The sequence below is a fragment of the Oncorhynchus gorbuscha genome, linkage group LG18, assembly GCF_021184085.1.
Source record: "Oncorhynchus gorbuscha isolate QuinsamMale2020 ecotype Even-year linkage group LG18, OgorEven_v1.0, whole genome shotgun sequence".
NCBI classification, from domain to species: Eukaryota; Metazoa; Chordata; class Actinopteri; order Salmoniformes; family Salmonidae; genus Oncorhynchus; species Oncorhynchus gorbuscha.
This window is the reverse complement of record NC_060190.1, coordinates 24,793,632-24,813,423: the sequence shown is the minus strand read 5'-3', so window position 1 is coordinate 24,813,423 and position 19,792 is coordinate 24,793,632. Positions and strand designations below refer to the sequence as shown.

The window sequence follows — 19,792 nt, the reverse complement described above, 5'->3', positions numbered from 1 at the left end:
TTTACCCCCCTGCTCACAATCTCCAGGGTCTCCGATGCATGACATACATGGCGTGTTGCTAAGCGACGTGCGTGTCTCTTGCAGGGGACAAACGGGTGGTGAAGCTCTACCTCAAGTCCAAGGAGACGGGCAAGATGTTCGCCGGCGTGGACTTTGTCTTCTACAACTGCAGTGTGCGCGCGTCGTAAGTTCTCTAGCGTTGTGTTGTTGCTGTTGTGTTTAACGTTCAGGTTTGGCCTTTTTCTCTGCATTCTCCCTTTTTTTCTTCTCCCCCCCCCCTTCTTTCTATCTCTTTTTTCCTCTGGTCCCCTTGTGTTACACTGCTCCTTGAGAGGACGCTGTAAGCCTGGGCGCCCGTGTGCACACGCGCACACATCCCCATCACCGCCTGTGACCTCCGTGCACGTAGGTGGCTCGTGTTGCCGCCGCTGAGTGCCGATTCGAGACCTCCACACATACGACCAGGTTCCACGGCTGTAATCCGACTGCGACTGATGATAATATCATTAGAATTCATACTTTGCCATTGACAGTCCCTGGTATTGGTTCCCGAACGCGCTCCTGATGTCTAAAATAGGGGCGGCAGGTAGCCTAGTGGTTAGAGCGTTGGGCCAGTAACTGAAAAGGTTTGCTGGGATCGAATCCCTGAGCTGACGAGGTGAAAATAAAAATGGGTCATTCTGCCACTGAGCAAGACAGTTAATCCCCCCCGGGCTGCCGATTTTTATCCCCCACCAATCTGATTCAGAGGGGGTCGGGTTAAATGCGGAAGACACATTTCAGCTGAATGCATTCAGTGTTGGGCAAGTAACCGAAAGGCTAGATATCCTCCTTTCCCTGAAAGTATCTCATTACCCGGGTAATACATATTCAAATACGTATCAAAACCTGCCCAGTGAAATCATCTTTGTGTCATCGTTAGTTTTTGGGTTACTTCAAAAACAACCTCTGTTTCCCCAACCCAGGCTTTAGCCATGACTGGAGGGACCAGCTTAGTAAAGATCTGAACCACAACCAGCCAGGCAGGACCTCTGGGGGAGACTCTCCCCAGGGCAGATAGACTTATCCTAGGGTATTAGCGTGGACTAGATCCCCCCCCACCCACACCTCCCCTGATTTGGGTATTAGCCGCAGGGCAGCAGATGGCTAGGGGGACCCATAGGTCCCTCAAAGCCGAGTCAAGTGTCCCCCGTGCCAGTCAGACGAGCCTCCTTGGAGAAAAGGGCCCCATCGTGGTACCAACCCCCCCTCACACACACACACACACACACACAAAACACATACACACCCCACTAATTAGTTCAGTTGAGTGTGGTATTAACAATGTCAAGCTCGTGGGTTCGATCCCAACTAGGGCCTCTAAAGAAACCTCTTTAATTGGTAACGCTACTGCGACGCTGGCGCTGCTTCTAGTCGCAATATTAGCCGCAGTAAACCCGCAAATATGATAAAGGACTTGCGTAACGGAGTTGACATCATGTCTACAGTATTAGAGCTGATGCATGTCTATGCAGACGACAGTGATCGATGCTGATTGCCGAGTAAATCCCATTGCTTGGTAAATCTAATCCAAGATGTTGGTTACGGAGTGGTCATTTTTTATTTTTTTTGTAATGATACCGAGTTGACAAGGAAAGATGCTGAGTAAATCCTATTTGGCTGGCACCCGTGCCTCCGGACCACTTTTTTGCTGTGGGCATCTGTGCTCGGGCGTCTGATGATGAGATCAGACTGGTAATGTCATTTCCGTAATGACTCGGGCACGACTCGAGGGAAAGATGCTCTCAACATTTCAAGACCGCGCGATCGTTGTTTACCCGAGATGAGTTCTACTGTAATGGGGGGAGACACACAGTGCTTTACTCTTATATGTACTTATAGGTACGCGGACGCACGTGCACACACACACACACACACACACACACACACACACACACACACACACACACACACACACACACACACACACACACACACACACACACACACACACACACACACACACACACACAGACCCAACCTCCAAAAGGAGCTTGAATCATTTCTTGCTGTTCCATCATGGACGTTTACATGCATAATGGAGTTAGAATCGCTGTCGCTAAGGGATATGCTCGCTCAATGTTGAAAGACATTGATACATATGGATATAGTATCTACCCCACTCCACCCGTACCCGCCATTTACCCAAATAGAGGTACCCCCCCCTTCTTATTTATTCTACTGATTATGTCTTGGTCCCGCGCTTTTAAAACATTCCATAAATTTGCATAGCAATATTCATCTAATTAGAGATCCCACTGTTTCAGTTAAGGGTGGAGAAATTGAAATAGAAAACCACCCGCGGCCATGATTACTTCTTAATTCAATATTTCCATTAATTTTTTTTTTTTTTTTTTTTTTTTTTTAAATCTCCCTCCCATTTACGATTTATTAGGACTAATGTGGATAGTTTGGCAATAAAGTAGGGTTTGATGTCTCTCTATAGAGAAGAATGAAGACCTCTAAGCACCTTTTTTCCCCCTGTGGTTAATTTGGTTCAGGTAGTGACTGGGTCATCTATTGTGTGATTGAGCGTCCGTACCGTCTAATTCGGTATAGAGACGCCGCAGGAAACCGCGTTGTACTCGGTCTTCCGGAGATGCACGGAGAGAAACGGTTTGGAACAGGAGGTGGAGGTAGACGGAGCCAAAAAGAGGTAGATACTTTTTGAGGGTGTGACAATATGAACAAGACTTTCCCATTTGTCAAGGTCCAAAATACTTTGTACCCACCTGACCGTGACATTTGGGGCAAGTGCACTCAGGCGCGATACGCAATTGCGCTTACATCCCCTTGTACAAACTCTGGTCCAAGGCCGGGTAGTCGGGAAACGCTTTAGTGACGAGAGCAGTGAAGATCGTTTGAAATCTAACAATTAACCTACTTGCTATTTACCTCATTAAGCACTGTTCATTTGAAATAAAAGGCACCTTCCCGAAATAAGGAATTTGTTCAAGTACATCTTGCCAAATACAGTACACCTCAGGCTGATAAATGTTATAAAACCCTATAAAAAAACTATTATAAAAAAATAATCAAACCGAAGCTAGAGAGAAATCAAAGCCTATTGTGTTGGGTATCCCCCGAGTTCAAAGACTTGGATGCTAGCAGGGGGGGTGGTGGTGACTAGCGAGTTACGGGGGGGGGGGGGGGGGGGGCTTACTTCTAGGTCAATGGAGGAGTGGTCGGGGGTCCCCATATGGGAGCCTCAATGGCCTCGTTGAGTGGGTAGAAAGGTAACCCCCTTTCCTATTAAGCCATGTCACTGTTATTGAGGTATTGAGCTCGTTCTTCCTTAGGGAGGTAAAGAAGGGTTAGATAGTAGGGGGTCGTTGCGTGCTGCTTTTCTGCTCGTTATACCAAAGTCTTAAGTCTGCAAACGGCACGCTCATTTTAAATGATTAAGAAATCAAAGGATCTTTGTCTGGTAGATGCATAGCCTACATTTAACCAGTTTGGGGATTTGGCTCGCGCCGGTCCCCACTTTATGGACCGTCATACTGTGCTATAATGGTAATTTCAAGTGTTCTTTGTCCAGGCTAAACACATAGCGAACCAATCGCTAGGCTAACTAGCCCTTAATTATGCTTGCGTTTCAGCCTTGTGCAAACCTAGCTTAGCTTAAGCCTAATCAACCCTCCTTCCATTTTTTAAAATTTAACTTTTATTTAACTAGGCAAGTCGATTAAGAACAAGTTCTTATTTATAATGACGGCCTACCGATGAACAGTGGGTTAGCTGTCTTGTTCAGGCGCAGAACGACAGATTTTTACCTTGTCAGCTCGGGGATTCGATCCAGCAACCTTTTGGTTACTTGCCCAACACTCTAACCACCACTCTACCTGCCGCCTGATTTGATGCTGGAATAAGAGGCCTAAAATGTCCATGCAGAAATGTAGTTATAAGCAAAACTCTTAGCTAGCCTAGCCTGACCTGGCTAGCTCCCATTTGTTTATATAATGATGAATCTCCTTGCTTCTCTAATGTCAGATTAAAGAGGCCTGTGATTTCCATTGCTCATTTTAAATGTACAGGCTCTCTCAGCACAAGGCTAAATTGGTCAATTAAAGGCGCTTTGGGATTGAATTAAAGTCTTGGCCTCTGATCCTTACGAAGAGGGGGGGAGCCAAAATAATCTGGGTAACGTTTGATGGATTCAGATCGTGTGCCACTTTAAGAGCTCTGAGTTAAAGCCCTGTTACTCACGCTGGGCCTGGAATCAGGAAATTCCGTTTTACACAGAGAAGCGCACTTTGGTGCGTGTTGTGAGTGTTTTGGGGATCGATTGAGTTAGGTCCCCACAGAGGAGACGGCGAGAGGATTTCAGTCTGGTTTTTAGGTTGTTCATCCGCCTTGGATGCATTTTGTGTGTGTTTTTTATTTATTACATTTTTTACACAATTAATCCAAAAAAAAAAAATTTTTACACAATGATTTGTTAAAGAGGGTAATTTGAGTTGATGATTGAGTTGACGAGTGTGGTTTGTTGACGGGCAACATATCGCACCGCTACCATCCAGAAGGCGAGGTCAGTACAGGTGCATCAACGTTGGGACCGAGAGATTGAGAAACCGCTTCTATCTCAGGGCCATCAGACTGCTACACAGCCATCACTAACTCAGAGAGGCTGCTGCCTACTTGGAGCCCCAATCACTGGCCACTTTAACAAATGGATCACTGGCCACTCTAAATAATGCCACTTTAATAATGTTTACAGATCTCACTCACATCACATGTATATACTGTATTTTATACCACCTATTGCAGCTTGTCTATGCCGCTCGGTCATTGCTCATCCATATATATTTATATGTATATATTATTATTCCATTAGATTTGTGTGTATTAGGTAGTTGGGAAATTGTTAGATGACTTGTTAGATATTACTGCACTGTCAACTAGAAGCACAAGCATTTTGCTACACTCGCATTAACATCTCCTAACCATGTGTGTGTGACCAATACAATGTGATTTGATTTGATCTATAAACCAGACAGAAGAGCTCCACCCCCCCTCTTCGATACCTCTGTCCCAGGAGACTTCTATACCAAGCTCTTGGCCACACCCCTCCCTCTCTTTCTCTCTCCCTATCTCTCCCTCGTTTTCCATCTCTCGCACGATCCCTGGTGTCTCTCTCAGGGGGATCCACCTGCTTTTGCTCTCTTCTCTCTGGGCTCTCTGCTCATCACTCGCCACCTCTGGGCGCCAAGGCCGAAGTGGGCGCATTTACATAGCAAGCGCTCTTAGCTGGAGGATGAAATGGGGCTTTAGACAAAAAGCGAGGGAAGGTTTAAAAGCCGCGGGGAGAATGGAACAATGTGAGATGGATAGAGGTGGAGGTGAATACTGTCGAGAGAGGGGGGGTGTTAAGTAGAGAGAGGGGAGGGGTAAGTAGAGAGAGAGGGGGTAAGTAGAGAGAGGGGGTAAGTAGAGAGGGGGGTAAGTAGAGAGGGGGTAAGTAGAGAGGGGGGGTAAGTAGAGAGGGGGGTGTAAGGAGAGAGGGGTGTAAGGAGAGAGGGGGGGTAAGGAGAGGGGGTGTAAGGAGAGAGGGGGGTTAAGTAGAGAGAGGGGGGGTTAAGTAGAGAGAGGGGGGGGGGTTAAGTAGAGAGAGGGTGGTGGGGGGTAAGTAGAGAGAGAGAGAGGGTGGTGGGGGGTAAGTAGAGAGAGAGAGGGTGGTGGGGGTAAGTAGAGAGAGAGAGGGTGGTGGGGGTAAGTAGAGAGAGAGAGGGTGGTGGGGGGTAAGTAGAGAGAGAGAGGGTGGTGGGGGGTAAGTAGAGAGAGAGGGTGGTGGGGGGTAAGTAGAGAGAGAGAGGGTGGTGGGGGTAAGTAGAGAGAGCGAGGGTGGTGGGGGGTAAGTAGAGAGAGAGAGAGAGAGAGAGAGAGAGAGAGAGAGGGTAAGTTGGGGGAGAGAGAGAGAGGGTAAGTTGGGAGAGAGAGAGAGGGTAAGTTGGGAGAGAGAGAGAGAGAGAGAGGGTAAGTTGGGGGAGAGAGGGTAAATTGGGGGGGGAGAGAGAGAGGGTAAGTTGGGGGAGAGAGAGAGAGCGAGAGAGAGAGGGTAAGTTGGGGGAGAGAGGGTAAATTGGGGGGAGAGAGAGAGAGGGTAAGTTGGGGGAGAGAGGGTAAGGTAAGGAGAGAGAGAGAGAGAGAGAGAGAGAGAGAGGGGGGTAAGGTGAGAGAGAGAGAGAGAGAGAGAGAGAGAGAGGGGGTAAGTTGGGGGGAGAGAGAGGGTAAGTTGGGGGAGAGAGAGAGGGTAAGTTGGGGGAGAGAGAGAGTAAGTTGGGGGGAGAGAGGGTAAGTTGGGGGAGAGAGAGAGGGTAAGTTGGGGGAGAGAGAGAGGGTAAGTTGGGGGAGAGAGAGGGTAAGTTGGGGGAGAGCGAGAGAGGGTAAGTTGGGGGAGAGCGAGAGAGGGTAAGTTGGGGGAGCGAGAGAGGGTAAGTTGGGGGAGAGCGAGAGAGGGTAAGTTGGGGGAGAGCGAGAGAGGGTAAGTTGGGGGAGAGCGAGAGAGAGAGGGTAAGTTGGGGGAGAGCGAGAGAGAGAGGGTAAGTTGGGGGAGAGCGAGAGAGAGAGGGTAAGTTGGGGGAGAGCGAGAGAGAGAGGGTAAGTTGGGGGAGAGCGAGAGAGAGAGGGTAAGTTGGGGGGAGAGCGAGAGAGAGAGGGTAAGTTGGGGGAGAGCGAGAGAGAGAGGGTAAGTTGGGGGAGAGCGAGAGAGGGTAAGTTGGGGGAGAGCGAGAGAGGGTAAGTTGGGGGAGAGAGAGAGAGGGTAAGTTGGGGGAGAGAGAGAGGGTAAGTTGGGGGAGAGAGAGAGAGGGTAAGTTGGGGGGAGAGAGAGAGGGTAAGTTGGGGGAGAGAGAGAGAGGGTAAGTTGGGGGGGAGAGAGAGGGTAAGTTGGGGGGAGAGAGAGAGGGTAAGTTGGGGGAGAGAGAGAGAGAGGGTAAGTTGGGGAGAGAGAGAGGGTAAGTTGGGGGAGAGAGAGAGGGTAAGTTGGGGGAGAGAGAGAAAGAGTAAGTTGGGGGGAGAGAGAAAGAGGGTAAGTTGGGGGGAGAGAGAGAGGGTAAATTGGGGGAGAGAGAGAGGGTAAGTTGGGGGGGGAGAGAGAGAGAGAGAGGGTAAGTTGGGGGGGAGAGAGAGGATAAGTTGGGGGAGAGAGAGAGGGTAAATTGGGGGAGAGAGAGAGAGAGGGGGTAAGTTGGGGGAGAGAGAGAGGGTAAGTTGGGGGAGAGAGGGTAAGTTGGGGGAGAGAGGGTAAATTGGGGGAGAGAGAGAGAGAGAGAGAGGGTAAGTTGGGGGAGAGCGAGAGAGAGGTAAGTTGGGGGGAGAGCGAGAGAGAGAGGGTAAGTTGGGGGAGAGCGAGAGAGAGAGGGTAAGTTGGGGAGAGAGAGAGAGAGGGTAAGTTGGGGGAGAGCGAGAGAGGGTAAGTTGGGGGGGAGCGAGAGAGGGTAAGTTGGGGGGGAGAGAGAGAGGGTAAGTTGGGGGGAGAGAGAGAGGGTAAGTTGGGGGGGGGGGAGAGAGAGGGTAAGTTGGGGGGAGAGAGAGAGGGTAAGTTGGGGGAGAGAGAGGGGGTAAGTTGGGAGAGAGAGAGAGGGTAAGTTGGGGGGGAGAGAGAGGGTAAGTTGGGGGAGAGAGAGAGGGTAAGTTGGGGGAGAGAGAGAGAGGGTAAGTTGGGGGGAGAGAGAGAGGGTAAGTTGGGGGAGAGAGAGGGTAAGTTGGGGGAGAGAGAGTAAGTTGGGGGAGATAGAGAGAGGGTAAGTTGGGGAGAGAGAGAAAGAGGGTAAGTTGGGGGAGAGAGAGAGAGGGTAAGTTGGGGAGAGAGAGAGAGGGTAAGTTGGGGGAGAGAGAGAGAGGGTAAGTTGGGGGAGAGAGAGAGAGAGAGAGGGTAAGTTGGGGGAGAGAGAGAGGGTAAGTTGGGGGAGAGAGAGAGAGGGTAAGTTGGGGAGAAAGAGAGAGAGGATAAGTTGGGGGAGAGAGAGAGGGTAAATTGGGGGAGAGAGAGAGAGGGTAAGTTGGGGGAGAGAGAGAGGGTAAATTGGGGGGAGAGAGAGAGAGGGTAAATTGGGGAGAGAGAGAGAGAGAGAGGTAAATTGGGGGAGGAGAGAGAGAGAGGGGGTAAGTTGGGGGAGAGAGAGAGAGAGAGGGGGGGTAAGTTGGGGGAGAGAGAGAGAGGGTAAGTTGGGGGGGGAGAGAGGGTAAATTGGGGGGAGAGAGAGAGAGGGTAAGTTGGGGGAGAGAGAGAGAGAGGGGTAAGGTGAGAGAGGGGGTAAGGTGAGAGAGAGAGGGTAAGTTGGGGGAGAGAGGGGGTAAGGTGAGAGAGAGAGAGAGAGAGAGAGAGAGAGAGAGAGAGAGAGAGAGAGAGAGAGAGAGAGAGAGGGGGAGAAGTGAGAGGGGGGTAAGTTGGGTGAGAGAGAGAGAGGGTAAGTTGGGGGAGAGAGAGGGTAAGTTGGGGGAGAGAGAGAGTAAGTTGGGGGAGAGAGAGAGGGTAAGTTGGGGGAGAGAGAGAGGGTAAGTTGGGGGAGAGCGAGAGAGGGTAAGTTGGGGGAGCGAGAGAGAGAGGGTAAGTTGGGGGAGAGCGAGAGAGGGTAAGTTGGGGGAGCGAGAGAGAGAGGGTAAGTTGGGGAGAGCGAGAGAGAGAGGGTAAGTTGGGGGAGAGCGAGAGAGAGAGGGTAAGTTGGGGGAGAGCGAGAGAGGGTAAGTTGGGGGAGAGCGAGAGAGAGGGTAAGTTGGGGGAGAGAGAGGAGTAAGTTGGGGGAGAGAGAGGGTAAGTTGGGGGAGAGCGAGAGGGAGAGGGTAAGTTGGGGGAGAGAGAGAGAGGGTAAGTTGGGGGAGAGCGAGAGAGAGGGTAAGTTGGGGGGGAGAGAGAGAGGGTAAGTTGGGGGAGAGAGAGAGAGGGTAAGTTGGGGGAGAGAGAGAGGGTAAGTTGGGGGAGAGAGAGGGTAAGTTGGGGGAGAGAGAGAGGGTAAGTTGGGGGAGAGAGAGAGGGTAAGTTGGGGGGGAGAGAGAGGGTAAGTTGGGGGAGAGAGAGAGAGGGTAAGTTGGGGGAGAGAGAGAGAGGGTAAGTTGGGGGGAGAGAGAGAGGGTAAGTTGGGGGAGAGAGAGAGAGGGTAAGTTGGGGGAGAGAGAGAGCGTAAATTGGGGGAGAGAGAGAGAGGGAGGGTAAGTTGGGGGAGAGGGAGAGGGGTAAGTTGGGGGAGAGGGAGAGGGGTAAGTTGGGGGAGGAGAGAGGGTAAGTTGGGGGAGAGGGAGAGGGGTAAGTTGGGGGAGAGAGAGAGAGGGTAAGTTGGGGGAGAGAGAGAGAGAGGGTAAGTTGGGGGGAGAGACAGAGGGTAAGTTGGGGAGAGAGAGAGAGAGGGATAAGTTGGGGGGAGAGAGAGAGGGTAAGTTGGGGGAGAGGGAGAGGGGTAAGTTGGGGGAGAGGGAGAGAGGGGTAAGTTGGGGGGAGAGAGAGAGGGTAAGTTGGGGAGAGAGAGAGAGGGTAAGTTGGGGGGAGAGAGAGAGAGAGGGAGTTGGGGAGAGAGAGAGAGAGAGGGTAAGTTGGGGGGGAGAGAGAGAGGGTAAGTTGGGGGGAGAGAGAGAGAGGGTAAGTTGGGGGAGAAAGAGAGAGAGGATAAGTTGGGGGAGAGAGAGGGTAAGTTGGGGGGAGAGAGAGAGAGGGGGGTAAGTTGGGGGGAGAGAGAGAGAGGGGTAAGTTGGGGGAGAGAGAGGGTAAGTTGGGGGAGAGCGAGAGAGAGGGTAAGTTGGGGGGGAGAGAGAGAGAGGGTAAGTTGGGGGGAGAGAGAGAGGGTAAGTTGGGGGAGAGAGAGAGGGTAAGTTGGGGGGAGAGAGAGGGTAAGTTGGGGGAGAGAGAGAGAGAGGGTAAGTTGGGGGGAGAGAGAGGGTAAGTTGGGGGAGAGAGAGGGTAAGTTGGGGGAGAGAGAGGGTAAGTTGGGGGGGAGAGAGAGAGAGGGTAAGTTGGGGAGAGAGAGAAGGTTGGGGGAGAGAGAGGGTAAGTTGGGGGAGAGAGAGAGGGTAAGTTGGGGGGAGAGAGAGAGGGTAAGTTGGGGGAGAGAGAGAGCGTAAATTGGGGGAGAGAGAGAGGGAGGGTAAGTTGGGGGAGAGGGAGAGGGGTAAGTTGGGGGAGAGGGAGAGAGGGGTAAGTTGGGGGAGAGGGAGAGGGGTAAGTTGGGGGAGAGGGAGAGGGTAAGTTGGGGGAGAGAGAGAGAGGGTAAGTTGGGGGAGAGAGAGGGTAAGTTGGGGGAGAGAGAGAGGGTAAGTTGGGGGAGAGAGAGAGAGAGGATAAGTTGGGGGAGAGAGAGAGGGTAAATTGGGGGAGAGAGAGAGAGGGAGGGTAAGTTGGGGGAGAGGGAGGGGTAAGTTGGGGGAGAGGGAGAGGGGTAAGTTGGGGGGAGAGAGAGAGGGTAAGTTGGGGGAGAGAGAGAGAGAGAGGGTAAGTTGGGGGAGAGAGAGAGGGTAAGTTGGGGGAGAGAGAGAGAGGGTAAGTTGGGGGAGAAAGAGAGAGAGGATAAGTTGGGGGAGAGAGAGAGGGTAAATTGGGGGAGAGAGAGAGGGGGTAAGTTAGGGGGGAGAGAGAGAGAGAGGGGGTAAGTTGGGGGAGAGAGAGAGGGTAAGTTGGGGGAGAGAGAGAGGGTAAAGTTGGGGGAGAGAGAGAGGGTAAATTGGGGGAGAGAGAGAGAGAGGGTAAGTTGAGGAGGAGAGAGAGAGAGGGTAAGTTGGGGGGAGAGAGAGAGAGGGTAAGTTGGGGGGGAGAGAGAGAGGGTAAGTTGGGGAGAGAGAGAGAGAGGGTAAGTTGGGGGAGAGGGTTAAATTGGGGGAGAGAGAGAGAGAGAGGGTAAGTTGGGAGAGAGAGAGGGTAAGTTGGGGGGGGAGAGAGAGCGAGAGAGAGAGAGGGTAAGTTGGGGGAGAGAGAGAGAGGGTAAGTTGGGGGAGAGAGAGAGAGGGTAAGTTGGGGGAGAGAGAGAGAGGGTAAGTTGGGGAGAGAGAGAGCGGGTAAGTTGGGGGAGAGAGAGGGTAAGTTGGGGGAGAGAGAGAGGGTAAGTTGGGGGAGAGGTTGTATTCGAGGGGGGAGGGGTTGTAAGTCGAGGGGAGAGGGGTTGTAAGTCGAGGGGAGAGGGGTTGTAAGTCGAGGGGGGAGAGGGGTTGTATTCGAGGGGAGAGGGGTTGTATTCGAGGGGAGAGGGGTTGTATTCGAGGGGGAGAGGGGTTGTATTCGAGGGGAGAGGGGTTGTATTCGAGGGGGAGAGGGTTGTATTCGAGGGGAGAGGGGTTGTATTCGAGGGGAGAGGGGTTGTATTCGAGAGGGAGAGGGGTTGTATTCGAGAGGGAGAGGGGTTGTATTCGAGAGGGAGAGGGGTTGTAGTCGAGAGGGAGAGGGGTTGTAGTCGAGAGGGAGAGGGGTTGTAGTCGAGAGGGAGAGGGGTTGTCGTCGAGAGGGGTTGTCGTCGAGAGGGAGAGGGGGTAAGTTGAGAGAGGCAGGCGGAGACAGGGAGGACATTGTGAAAGGGGGGAAGACTGAATGCGGACAGAGAAGGGAGGGGAGAACAGTGAACAGACATGGATGGACAGTGAGAGAAAGAGAAGCAGGACGAGAGTAAAGCCAGAGGCCATTTAGGATGACTGGAGAGAGGTTCAGAGAGTCAACCGAGTGAGAGAGCGGGGTTGAATAGTTTCTTACTTTGTTTCTCGCGCTGCGTGTGCCCAGCCTGTGTTCGGGGTTTCCTAACACTATCCGTCTCCCCCGTGCTCACCTGCAGGTGCCTGTCTTGTGTCAACGGCTCGTTCCCTTGCCACTGGTGTAAGTACCGTCACATGTGCACCCAGAATGCCAACGACTGCTCCTTCCAGGAAGGCCTCGTCAACATGTCCGAGGTGAGTGTCACACTTTCTCTCCCGCCCTTCGACACACACACACACACACACACACACACACACACACACACACACACACACACACACACACACACACACACACACACACACACACACACACACACACACACACACACACACACACACACACACACACACACACACACACACACACACACACCGGCCTTGTTAACTGACTACAGGGGATGTGGGACTGAATTGGAAACCCACAACTGTTACAGAAGACTTGACTTGGCTGTTAGCTCTTAGTGACGCAAACTGGGTACACAAGCGCATGCTCATACTCAGGTGTGTGTAAGAAGCGCGTGCACACACACACACACACACACACTTGTGCATTCTCATCCTTTTGTTTATTTCCTCACTGGGTGCTGTTGGCACTGTGGCAACACCGCTTGTATACAGAACTCCAGGCGGCGTTTCGGGTTTCCTTTCCGTAGGCGAGCTGAAAGAAGCATTATGGAAATGTGGCCTTGTTCTTCGTATCCAAATGCTACATTAGCATAAAAGCTAATATCAATTGCGCGTCTCCCCGTCTTGTCGGCCGCTCGTACAGTGGAATACCAAGTGGGGACCGCCGCTGTTTGTCGACTGGTGTGTTGACACACACACACACACACACACACACACACACACACACACACACACACACACACACACACACACACACACACACACACACACACACACACACACACACACACACACACTAACCCCCCCCCCCTGCCCCCCCGACGCAGATCGACAGACGCACTCTTACACTGTGTGTTCCTTTTTCGTAGTCCTGCGTCCACTGTAAAGTCATAGCACACACCCTCCCTCTCTCTAAAACAACACACATGCACCCGCTCTCTCGAAAACACGCGCACACACACACACCCTCTCTAAACACACACACACACACCCACCCAACCTCTCTCTAAACACATCTCTTGTACACGGCCTTATCGTGAATGTTTTCTGAATGCCAATCCACTGTCCTCCCAAGTGACTGACAGTCATGCTGTACTCTTAAACATAATCCATCTGATTCCGTCTGAGGAACACACACACACACACACACACACACACACACACACACACACACACACACACACACACACACACACACACACACACACACACACACACACACACACACACACACACACACACACACACACAAGGTTGGCCTTATTTACCGACAACGCTAATTAGTTAACCTCAAATCCAATTACACACACACCCCTCGGGTTTAATCTCCCCTCCAACCGGAGCCGCTGAGCGTTAGCGCTCTTAGCGTTAGCGTGGCAGCGTTCCCGTCACGTCTCACCTCTTCCCTCCAAGCGGAGCGGGGTAAAACGTTTAGAGGCGCAGCCTGTCGTTAGCATGTTAGCATCACGCCTTATCTCCCTTCTCCAAGTGCAGCGGTGTAATTTCCGAGCTGTGGCGTCAGCGTGGAAGTGCCTGCTCGGGCTCTCTGGCTAAGCGGCACCGCGGACTTGCCTTTACGCCTCGGAGAGTAAATCATGCGGATTAACGCTCCCATCTGTAAGACACGGGGTGTGCCTGGCTGGGCTAGCATGTTATGTTTGTGGTTGAGAGGAACTGAGGGGGAAAGGGCTGATAAACAGGAAAGGCCTGTGGGGATGGCGAAGAAGGGAGAGGTCTGTGGAGAGGGGATAGGAGCTTTTGAAATGTTTATTGGTGTTTATATTGTTTCAATGTGTTTGGTTTGTATGTTAAGGAGTGTGAGTGTGTGAGAGGTGGATTTGGAGACCTTGTCTGCCAGGGTGTCTGTCTGTCTGTCTTTGTCTGTCTGTTTGTCTTTGCCTGTCTGTCTGTCTTTGTCTGAATGTTTTTCTCTGTCTGTATGTCTTTGTCTGTCGGTCGGTCGGTCTCTGTCTGTCGGTCGGTCTCTGTCTGTCTGTCTGTCTGTCGGTCGGTCTCTGTCTGTCTGTCGGTCGGTCTCTGTCTGTTGGTCGGTCTGTCTGTCGGTCGGTCTCTGTCTGTCGGTCGGTCTCTGTCTGTCTGTCTGTCGGTCGGTCGGTCTCTCTGTCTGTCTGTCGGTCGGTCTCTGTCTGTCGGTCGGTCTCTGTCTGTCTGTCTGTCTGTCGGTCGGTCTCTGTCTGTCTGTCTGTCTGTCTGTCGGTCGGTCGGTCTCTGTCTGTCGGTCGGTCTGTCTGTCGGTCGGTGTCTGTCTGTCGGTCGGTCTCTGTCTGTCGGTCGGTCTCTGTCTGTCGGTCGGTCTCTGTCTGTCGGTCGGTCTCTGTCTGTCGGTCGGTCTCTGTCTGTCGGTCGGTCGGTCTCTGTCTGTCTGTCGGTCGGTCGGTCTCTGTCTGTCGGTCGGTCGGTCTCTGTCTGTCTGTCGGTCTCTCTGTCTGTCTGTCGGTCTCTCTGTCTGTCTGTCTGTCGGTCTCTCTGTCTGTCTGTCGGTCGGTCTCTCTGTCGGTCTGTCTGTCGGTCGGTCGGTCTCTCTGTCTGTCGGTCTCTCTGTCTGTCGGTCGGTCGGTCGGTCTCTGTCTGTCGGTCGGGGTCTGTCTGTCGGTCTGTCTGTCTGGTCGGTCGGTCGGGTCTGTCTGTCTGTCTGTCGGTCGGTCTGTCTGTCGGTCGGTCGGTCTCTGTCTGTCTCGGTCTGTCTGTCTGTCGGTCGGTCTGTCTGTCTGTCGGTCGGTCGGTCTCTGTCTGTCTGTCGGTCGGTCGGTCTGTCTGTCTGTCTGTCGGTCGGTCTGTCTGTCTGTCTGTCTGTCGGTCGGTCTCTGTCTGTCTGTCGGTCGGTCTCTGTCTGTCTGTCGGTCGGTCTCTGTCTGTCTGTCGGTCGGTCGGTCTGTCTGTCTCGGTCTCTGTCGGTCGGTCGGTCTCTGTCTGTCGGTCGGTCGGTCTCTGTCTGTCGGTCGGTCTCTCTGTCTGTCGGTCTGTCTGTCTGTCTCTCTGTCTGTCGGTCGGTCTCTCTGTCTGTCGGTCGGGTCTCTGTCTGTCTGTCTGTCGGTCGTCTCTGTCTGTCTGTCGGTCGGTGTCTGTCGGTCGGTCTCTGTCTGTCTGGTCGGTGGGTCTCTGTCTGTCGGTCGGTGGGTCTCTGTCTGTCTGTCTGTCGGTCGGTCTGTCTGTCTGTCTGTCGGTCGGTCTCTGTCTGTCTGTCGGTCTCTGTCTGTCGGTCGGTCTCTGTCTGTCTGGTCGGTCGGTCTCTGTCTGTCGGTTGGTCTCTGTCTGTCGGTCGGTCGGTCTCTGTCTGTCTGTCGGTCGGTCTCTGTCTGTCTGTCTGTCGGTCGGTCTCTGTCTGTCGGTCTCTGTCTGTCTGTCTCTGTCTGTCGGTCTCTGTCTGTCTGTCTGTCTGTCTGTCTGTCTGTCTGTCTGTCTGTCTGTCTGTCTGTCTGTCTGTCGGTCGGTCTCTGTCGGTCGGTCGGTCTCTGTCTGTCGGTCGGTCGGTCGGTCGGTGTCTGTCTGTCTGTCTGTCGGTCGGTCTCTGTCTGTCTGTCTGTCGGTCTCTGTCTGTCTGTCGGTCTGTCGGTCGGTCGGTCGGTGTCTGTCTGTCTGTCTGTCGGTCGGTCTCTGTCTGTCTGTCGGTCGGTCTCTGTCTGTCTGTCTGTCGGTCTCTGTCTGTCGGTCGGTCTCTGTCTGTCGGTCGGTCGGTCTCTGTCTGTCTCTCGGTCGGTCGGTCGGTCTCTGTCTGTCTGTCTGGCTGTCGGTCGGTGTCTGTCTGTCGGTCGGTGTCTGTCTGTCGGTCGGTCTCTGTCTGTCTGTCTGTCGGTCGGTCTCTGTCTGTCTGTCTGTCGGTCGGTCTCTGTCTGTCTCTGTCGGTCTCTGTCTGTCGGTCGGTCGGTCTCTGTCTGTCGGTCGGTCTCTGTCTCGGTCGGTCGGTCGGTCGGTCTCTGTCTGTCGGTCGGTCGGTCGGTCTCTGTCTGTCTGTCGGTCGGTCTCTGTCTGTCTGTCTGTCTGTGTCGGTCGGTCTCTGTCTGTCTGTCTGTCGGTCGGTCTCTGTCTGTCTGTCGGTCGGTGTCTGTCGGTCGGTCGGTGTCTGTCTGTCGGTCGGTCGGTGTCTGTCTGTCGGTCGGTCGGTCGGTCTCTGTCTGTCTGTCTGTCTGTCGGTGTCTGTCTGTCTGTCTGTCTGTCTGTCTGTCTGTCTGTCTGTCTGTCTGTCGGTCGGTCGGTCTGTCTGTCGGTCGGTCTGTCGGTCGGTCTCTGTCTGTCTGTCTGTCGGTCGGTCTCTGTCTGTCGGTCGGTCGGTCTCTGTCTGTCTGTCGGTCGGTCTCTGTCTGTCTCTGTCTGTCTGTCGGTCTCTGTCTGTCTGTCTGTCGGTCGGTCTCTGTCTGTCGGTCGGTCTCTGTCTGTCTGTCGGGTGGTCGGTCTCTGTCTGTCTGTCGGTCGGTCGGTCGGTCGGTCGGTCTCTGTCTGTCAGTCGGTCGGTCTCTGTCTGTCTGTCGGTCGGTCTCTGTCGGTCGGTCGGTCGGTCTCTGTCTGTCTGTCGGTCGGTCTCTGTCTGTCTGTCGGTCTCTGTCTGTCGGTCGGTCTCTGTCTATCTGTCTGTCGGTCGGTCTCTGTCTGTCGGTCGGTCGGTCTCTGTCTGTCTGTCGGTCGGTCTCTGTCTGTCTGTCGGTCGGTCTCTGTCTGTCTGTCGGTCGGTCTCTGTCTGTCTGTCTGTCGGTCTCTGTCTGTCTGTCGGTCGGTCTCTGTCTGTCTGTCGGTCGGTCTCTGTCTGTCTGTCGGTCGGTCTCTGTCTGTCGGTCGGTCGGTCTCTGTCTGTCTGTCGGTCGGTCGGTCTCTCTGTCGGTCGGTCGGTCGGTCGGTCTCTGTCTGTCTGTCTGTCGGTCGGTCGGTCTGTCTGTCTGTCTGTCTGTCTCTCGCTCTCTGTGTGTGTGTGTTCTTTCCTCCTATACACCTTATGGCTCCCTCCCCATCTGTCAAGGGTCGGGAAGTGCTCTGGGCACAGTACCAGAGCGTGTGTGGTTGTGAGAGAGTGTGTACTATATTCAGTGTGTTTGGCCTGCAGGTTAGTGTTTCTCGTCATCAATCTATTTCTGGAGGCAGCTCTGCAGAGTGATCACTAGCTAGCACAGCCACAAAGTCATAAAATGTGATTTTTAAACTGAACCTTAACCCCAATGCCTAGTGTTACGAACCGTCCCGTAGCCCGCAACAGGGGGAGACGACGCGGAGATAAAAAAATAAAAAAAACATATTCATTAAATAGAGTAAACTATAAACAGTGGCGTATGTAGTCAGTAGTGTGAGTGAGTGGATGCGTGCATAGACGGTGATAATGAGGGGTGTTGAGAGGTGCCAAAACAAATGAACACAAAGAAGCCCCAGAATGCCACAACAAAAAACCAACAACGGTGTGTCTGCATGGAGTGAGTCTCCTTGACGTCTGGAGGAAAGGTGCGTTTATCTCGGTACACACCTGAGCCCAGGTGTGTCCCATTTTGCTGACGACCAATTTGGCCAATTTAGACTTTGCAGCTGTCCTATCTAAGGGGAAATTGCTCCGTTCTGCCTCCGGGACAATCGAGGTCAACCTGCGTGTGTCGCCCATTTTAAGAATGAAACCCACATCCTCCTCTGCTAAACTGAGATCAGTTTTACCTTTCTAGATCATAAGGAACCCGCTTAAATGGAGAGGAGGGAGCTGATCCTAGATCAGCACTTGTACTCCGAGACGCTTTCTGAATACCGACCAAGACCTTTATCAAAGGGAGGCCCTTGTTGGTTGTTATTGGTTGAAAGAAGCCGACTGACTAACAAAATGCTGCTGTATTTGTTTATGCGAATGAGATGCAAGACATTTGAGAGAGTCGGGGGGTGTAATGAGTGACATTTACAAATCAAATATGCATAAATCAACGTGCCACCGACAGGGCGACAAACAAAGCAGCGCGTCAGATGCGACCAGGCAGAAAATTACAAAGAGGAAGAAATCATTTTGAAAAGAGAGAGCGAGAGAGAGAGAGAACCCTTCGCTTTGAGTTACTATAGTAGGTTTCTTCTCTCCCCTTCCATCACTCCTTTTCCCCCTCTCCCCCTCTCCTTCACTCTCTCCCTCCCTTTTCCCCCTCTCCCCCTCTCCGTCTCTCTTTCTCCCTCCCTCTCCCCCTCCTTCACTCTCTCCCTCCCTCCCTTTTCCCCCTCTCCCCCTCTCCGTCTCTCTATTTCTCCCTCCCTCTCCCCCTCTCCGTCTCTCTATTTCTCCCTCCCTCTCCCCCTCTCCGTCTCTCTATTTCTCCCTCCCTCTCCCCCTCTCCGTCACTCTATTTCTCCCTCCCTCTCCTCCCTCTCCTCCCCCACTCTATTTCTCCCTCCCTCTCCCCCTCTCTGTCTCTCTATTTCTCCCTCCCTCTCCCCCTCTCCGTCTCTCTATTTCTCCCTCCCTCTCCCCCTCTCCGTCACTCTATTTCTCCCTCCCTCTCCCCCTCTCCGTCACTCTATTTCTCCCTCCCTCTCCCCCTCTCCGTCACTCTATTTCTCCCTCCCTCTCCCCCTCTCCGTCACTCTATTTCTCCCTCCCTCTCCCCCTCTCCGTCACTCTATTTTTCTCCCTCCCTCTCCCCCTCTCCGTCACTCTATTTCTCCCTCCCTCTCCCCCTCTCCGTCACTCTATTTCTCCCTCCCTCTCCCCCTCTCCGTCACTCTATTTCTCCCTCCCTCTCCCCCTCTCCGTCACTCTATTTCTCCCTCCCTCTCCCCCTCTCCGTCTCTCTGTTTCTCCCTCCCTCTCTCTCTGTCTCTATTTCTCCCTCCCTCTCCCCCTCTCCGTCTCTCTATTTCTCCCTCCCTCTCCCCCTCTCTGTCTCTCTATTTCTCCCTCCCTCTCCCCCTCTCTGTCTCTCTATTTCTCCCTCCCTCTCCCCCTCTCTGTCTCTCTATTTCTCCCTCCCTCTCCCCCTCTCCGTCTCTCTATTTCTCCCTCCCTCTCCCCCTCTCTGTCTCTCTATTTCTCCCTCCCTCTCCCCCTCTCCGTCACTCTATTTCTCCCTCCCTCTCCCCTCTCCGTCACTCTATTTCTCCCTCCCTCTCCCCCTCTCCGTCTCTCTATTTTCTCCCTCCCCCTCTCCGCCACTCTATTTCTCCCTATTTCTCCCTCTCCCCCTCTCCCCCTCTCTGTCTCTCTATTTCTCCCTCCCTCTCCCCCTCTCTGTCTCTCTATTTCTCCCTCCCTCTCCCCCTCTCCGTCTCTCTATTTCTCCCTCCCTCTCCCCCTCTCTGTCTCTCTATTTCTCCCTCCCTCTCCCCTCTCCGCCACTCTATTTCTCCCTCCCTCTCCCCCCTCTCCGTCTCTCTATTTCTCCCTCCCCTCTCCGTCTCTCTATTTCTCCCTCCCTCTCCCCCTCTCTGTCTCTCTATTTCTCCCTCCCTCTCCCCCTCTCCGTCTCTCTATTTCTCCCTCCCTCTCCCCCTCTCCGTCTCTCTATTTCTCCCTCCCTCTCCCCCTCTCCGTCACTCTATTTCTCCCTCCCTCTCCCCTCTCCGTCTCTCTATTTCTCCCTCCCTCTCCCCCTCTCCGTCACTCTATTTCTCCCTCCCTCTCCCCTCTCTGTCTCTCTATTTCTCCCTCCCTCTCTCCCCCCCTCTCCGCCACTCTATTTCTCCCTCCCTCTCCCCCTCTCCGTCTCTCTATTTTCTCCCTCCCTCTCTTTCCCCCTCTCCCCTCTCTGTCTCTCTATTTCTCCCTCCCTCCCCCCTCTCTGTCTCTCTATTTCTCCCTCCCTCTCTCCCCTATTTCTCCGCTCTCCCCCTCTCCGTCTCTCTATTTCTCCCTCCCTCTCCCCCTCTCCGTCTCTCTATTTCTCCCTCCCTCTCCCCCTCTCTGTCTCTCTATTTCTCCCTCCCTCTCCCCCTCCCGTCTCTCTTTCTCCCTCCCTCTCCCCCTCCCTCTCCCCTCTCTATTTTCCCTCTCCCTCCCTCT

At 53.3% G+C, this 19,792-nt stretch overlaps 1 protein-coding gene across 3 annotated transcripts in view; it reads left to right on the top strand.

Moving 5' to 3' along the window:
* LOC124003403 (plexin-A1-like) overlaps window positions 1-19,792 on the top strand; it is a 328,475-nt gene that overhangs the window by 202,046 nt on the left and 106,637 nt on the right. For all 3 annotated transcript variants that reach the window (XM_046311635.1, XM_046311638.1, XM_046311637.1), the window contains exons 8-9: window positions 85-184; window positions 11,781-11,895. In XM_046311635.1, the coding sequence (XP_046167591.1) occupies window positions 85-184; window positions 11,781-11,895 (215 nt within the window). The remainder of the gene's footprint in view (window positions 1-84; window positions 185-11,780; window positions 11,896-19,792) is intronic.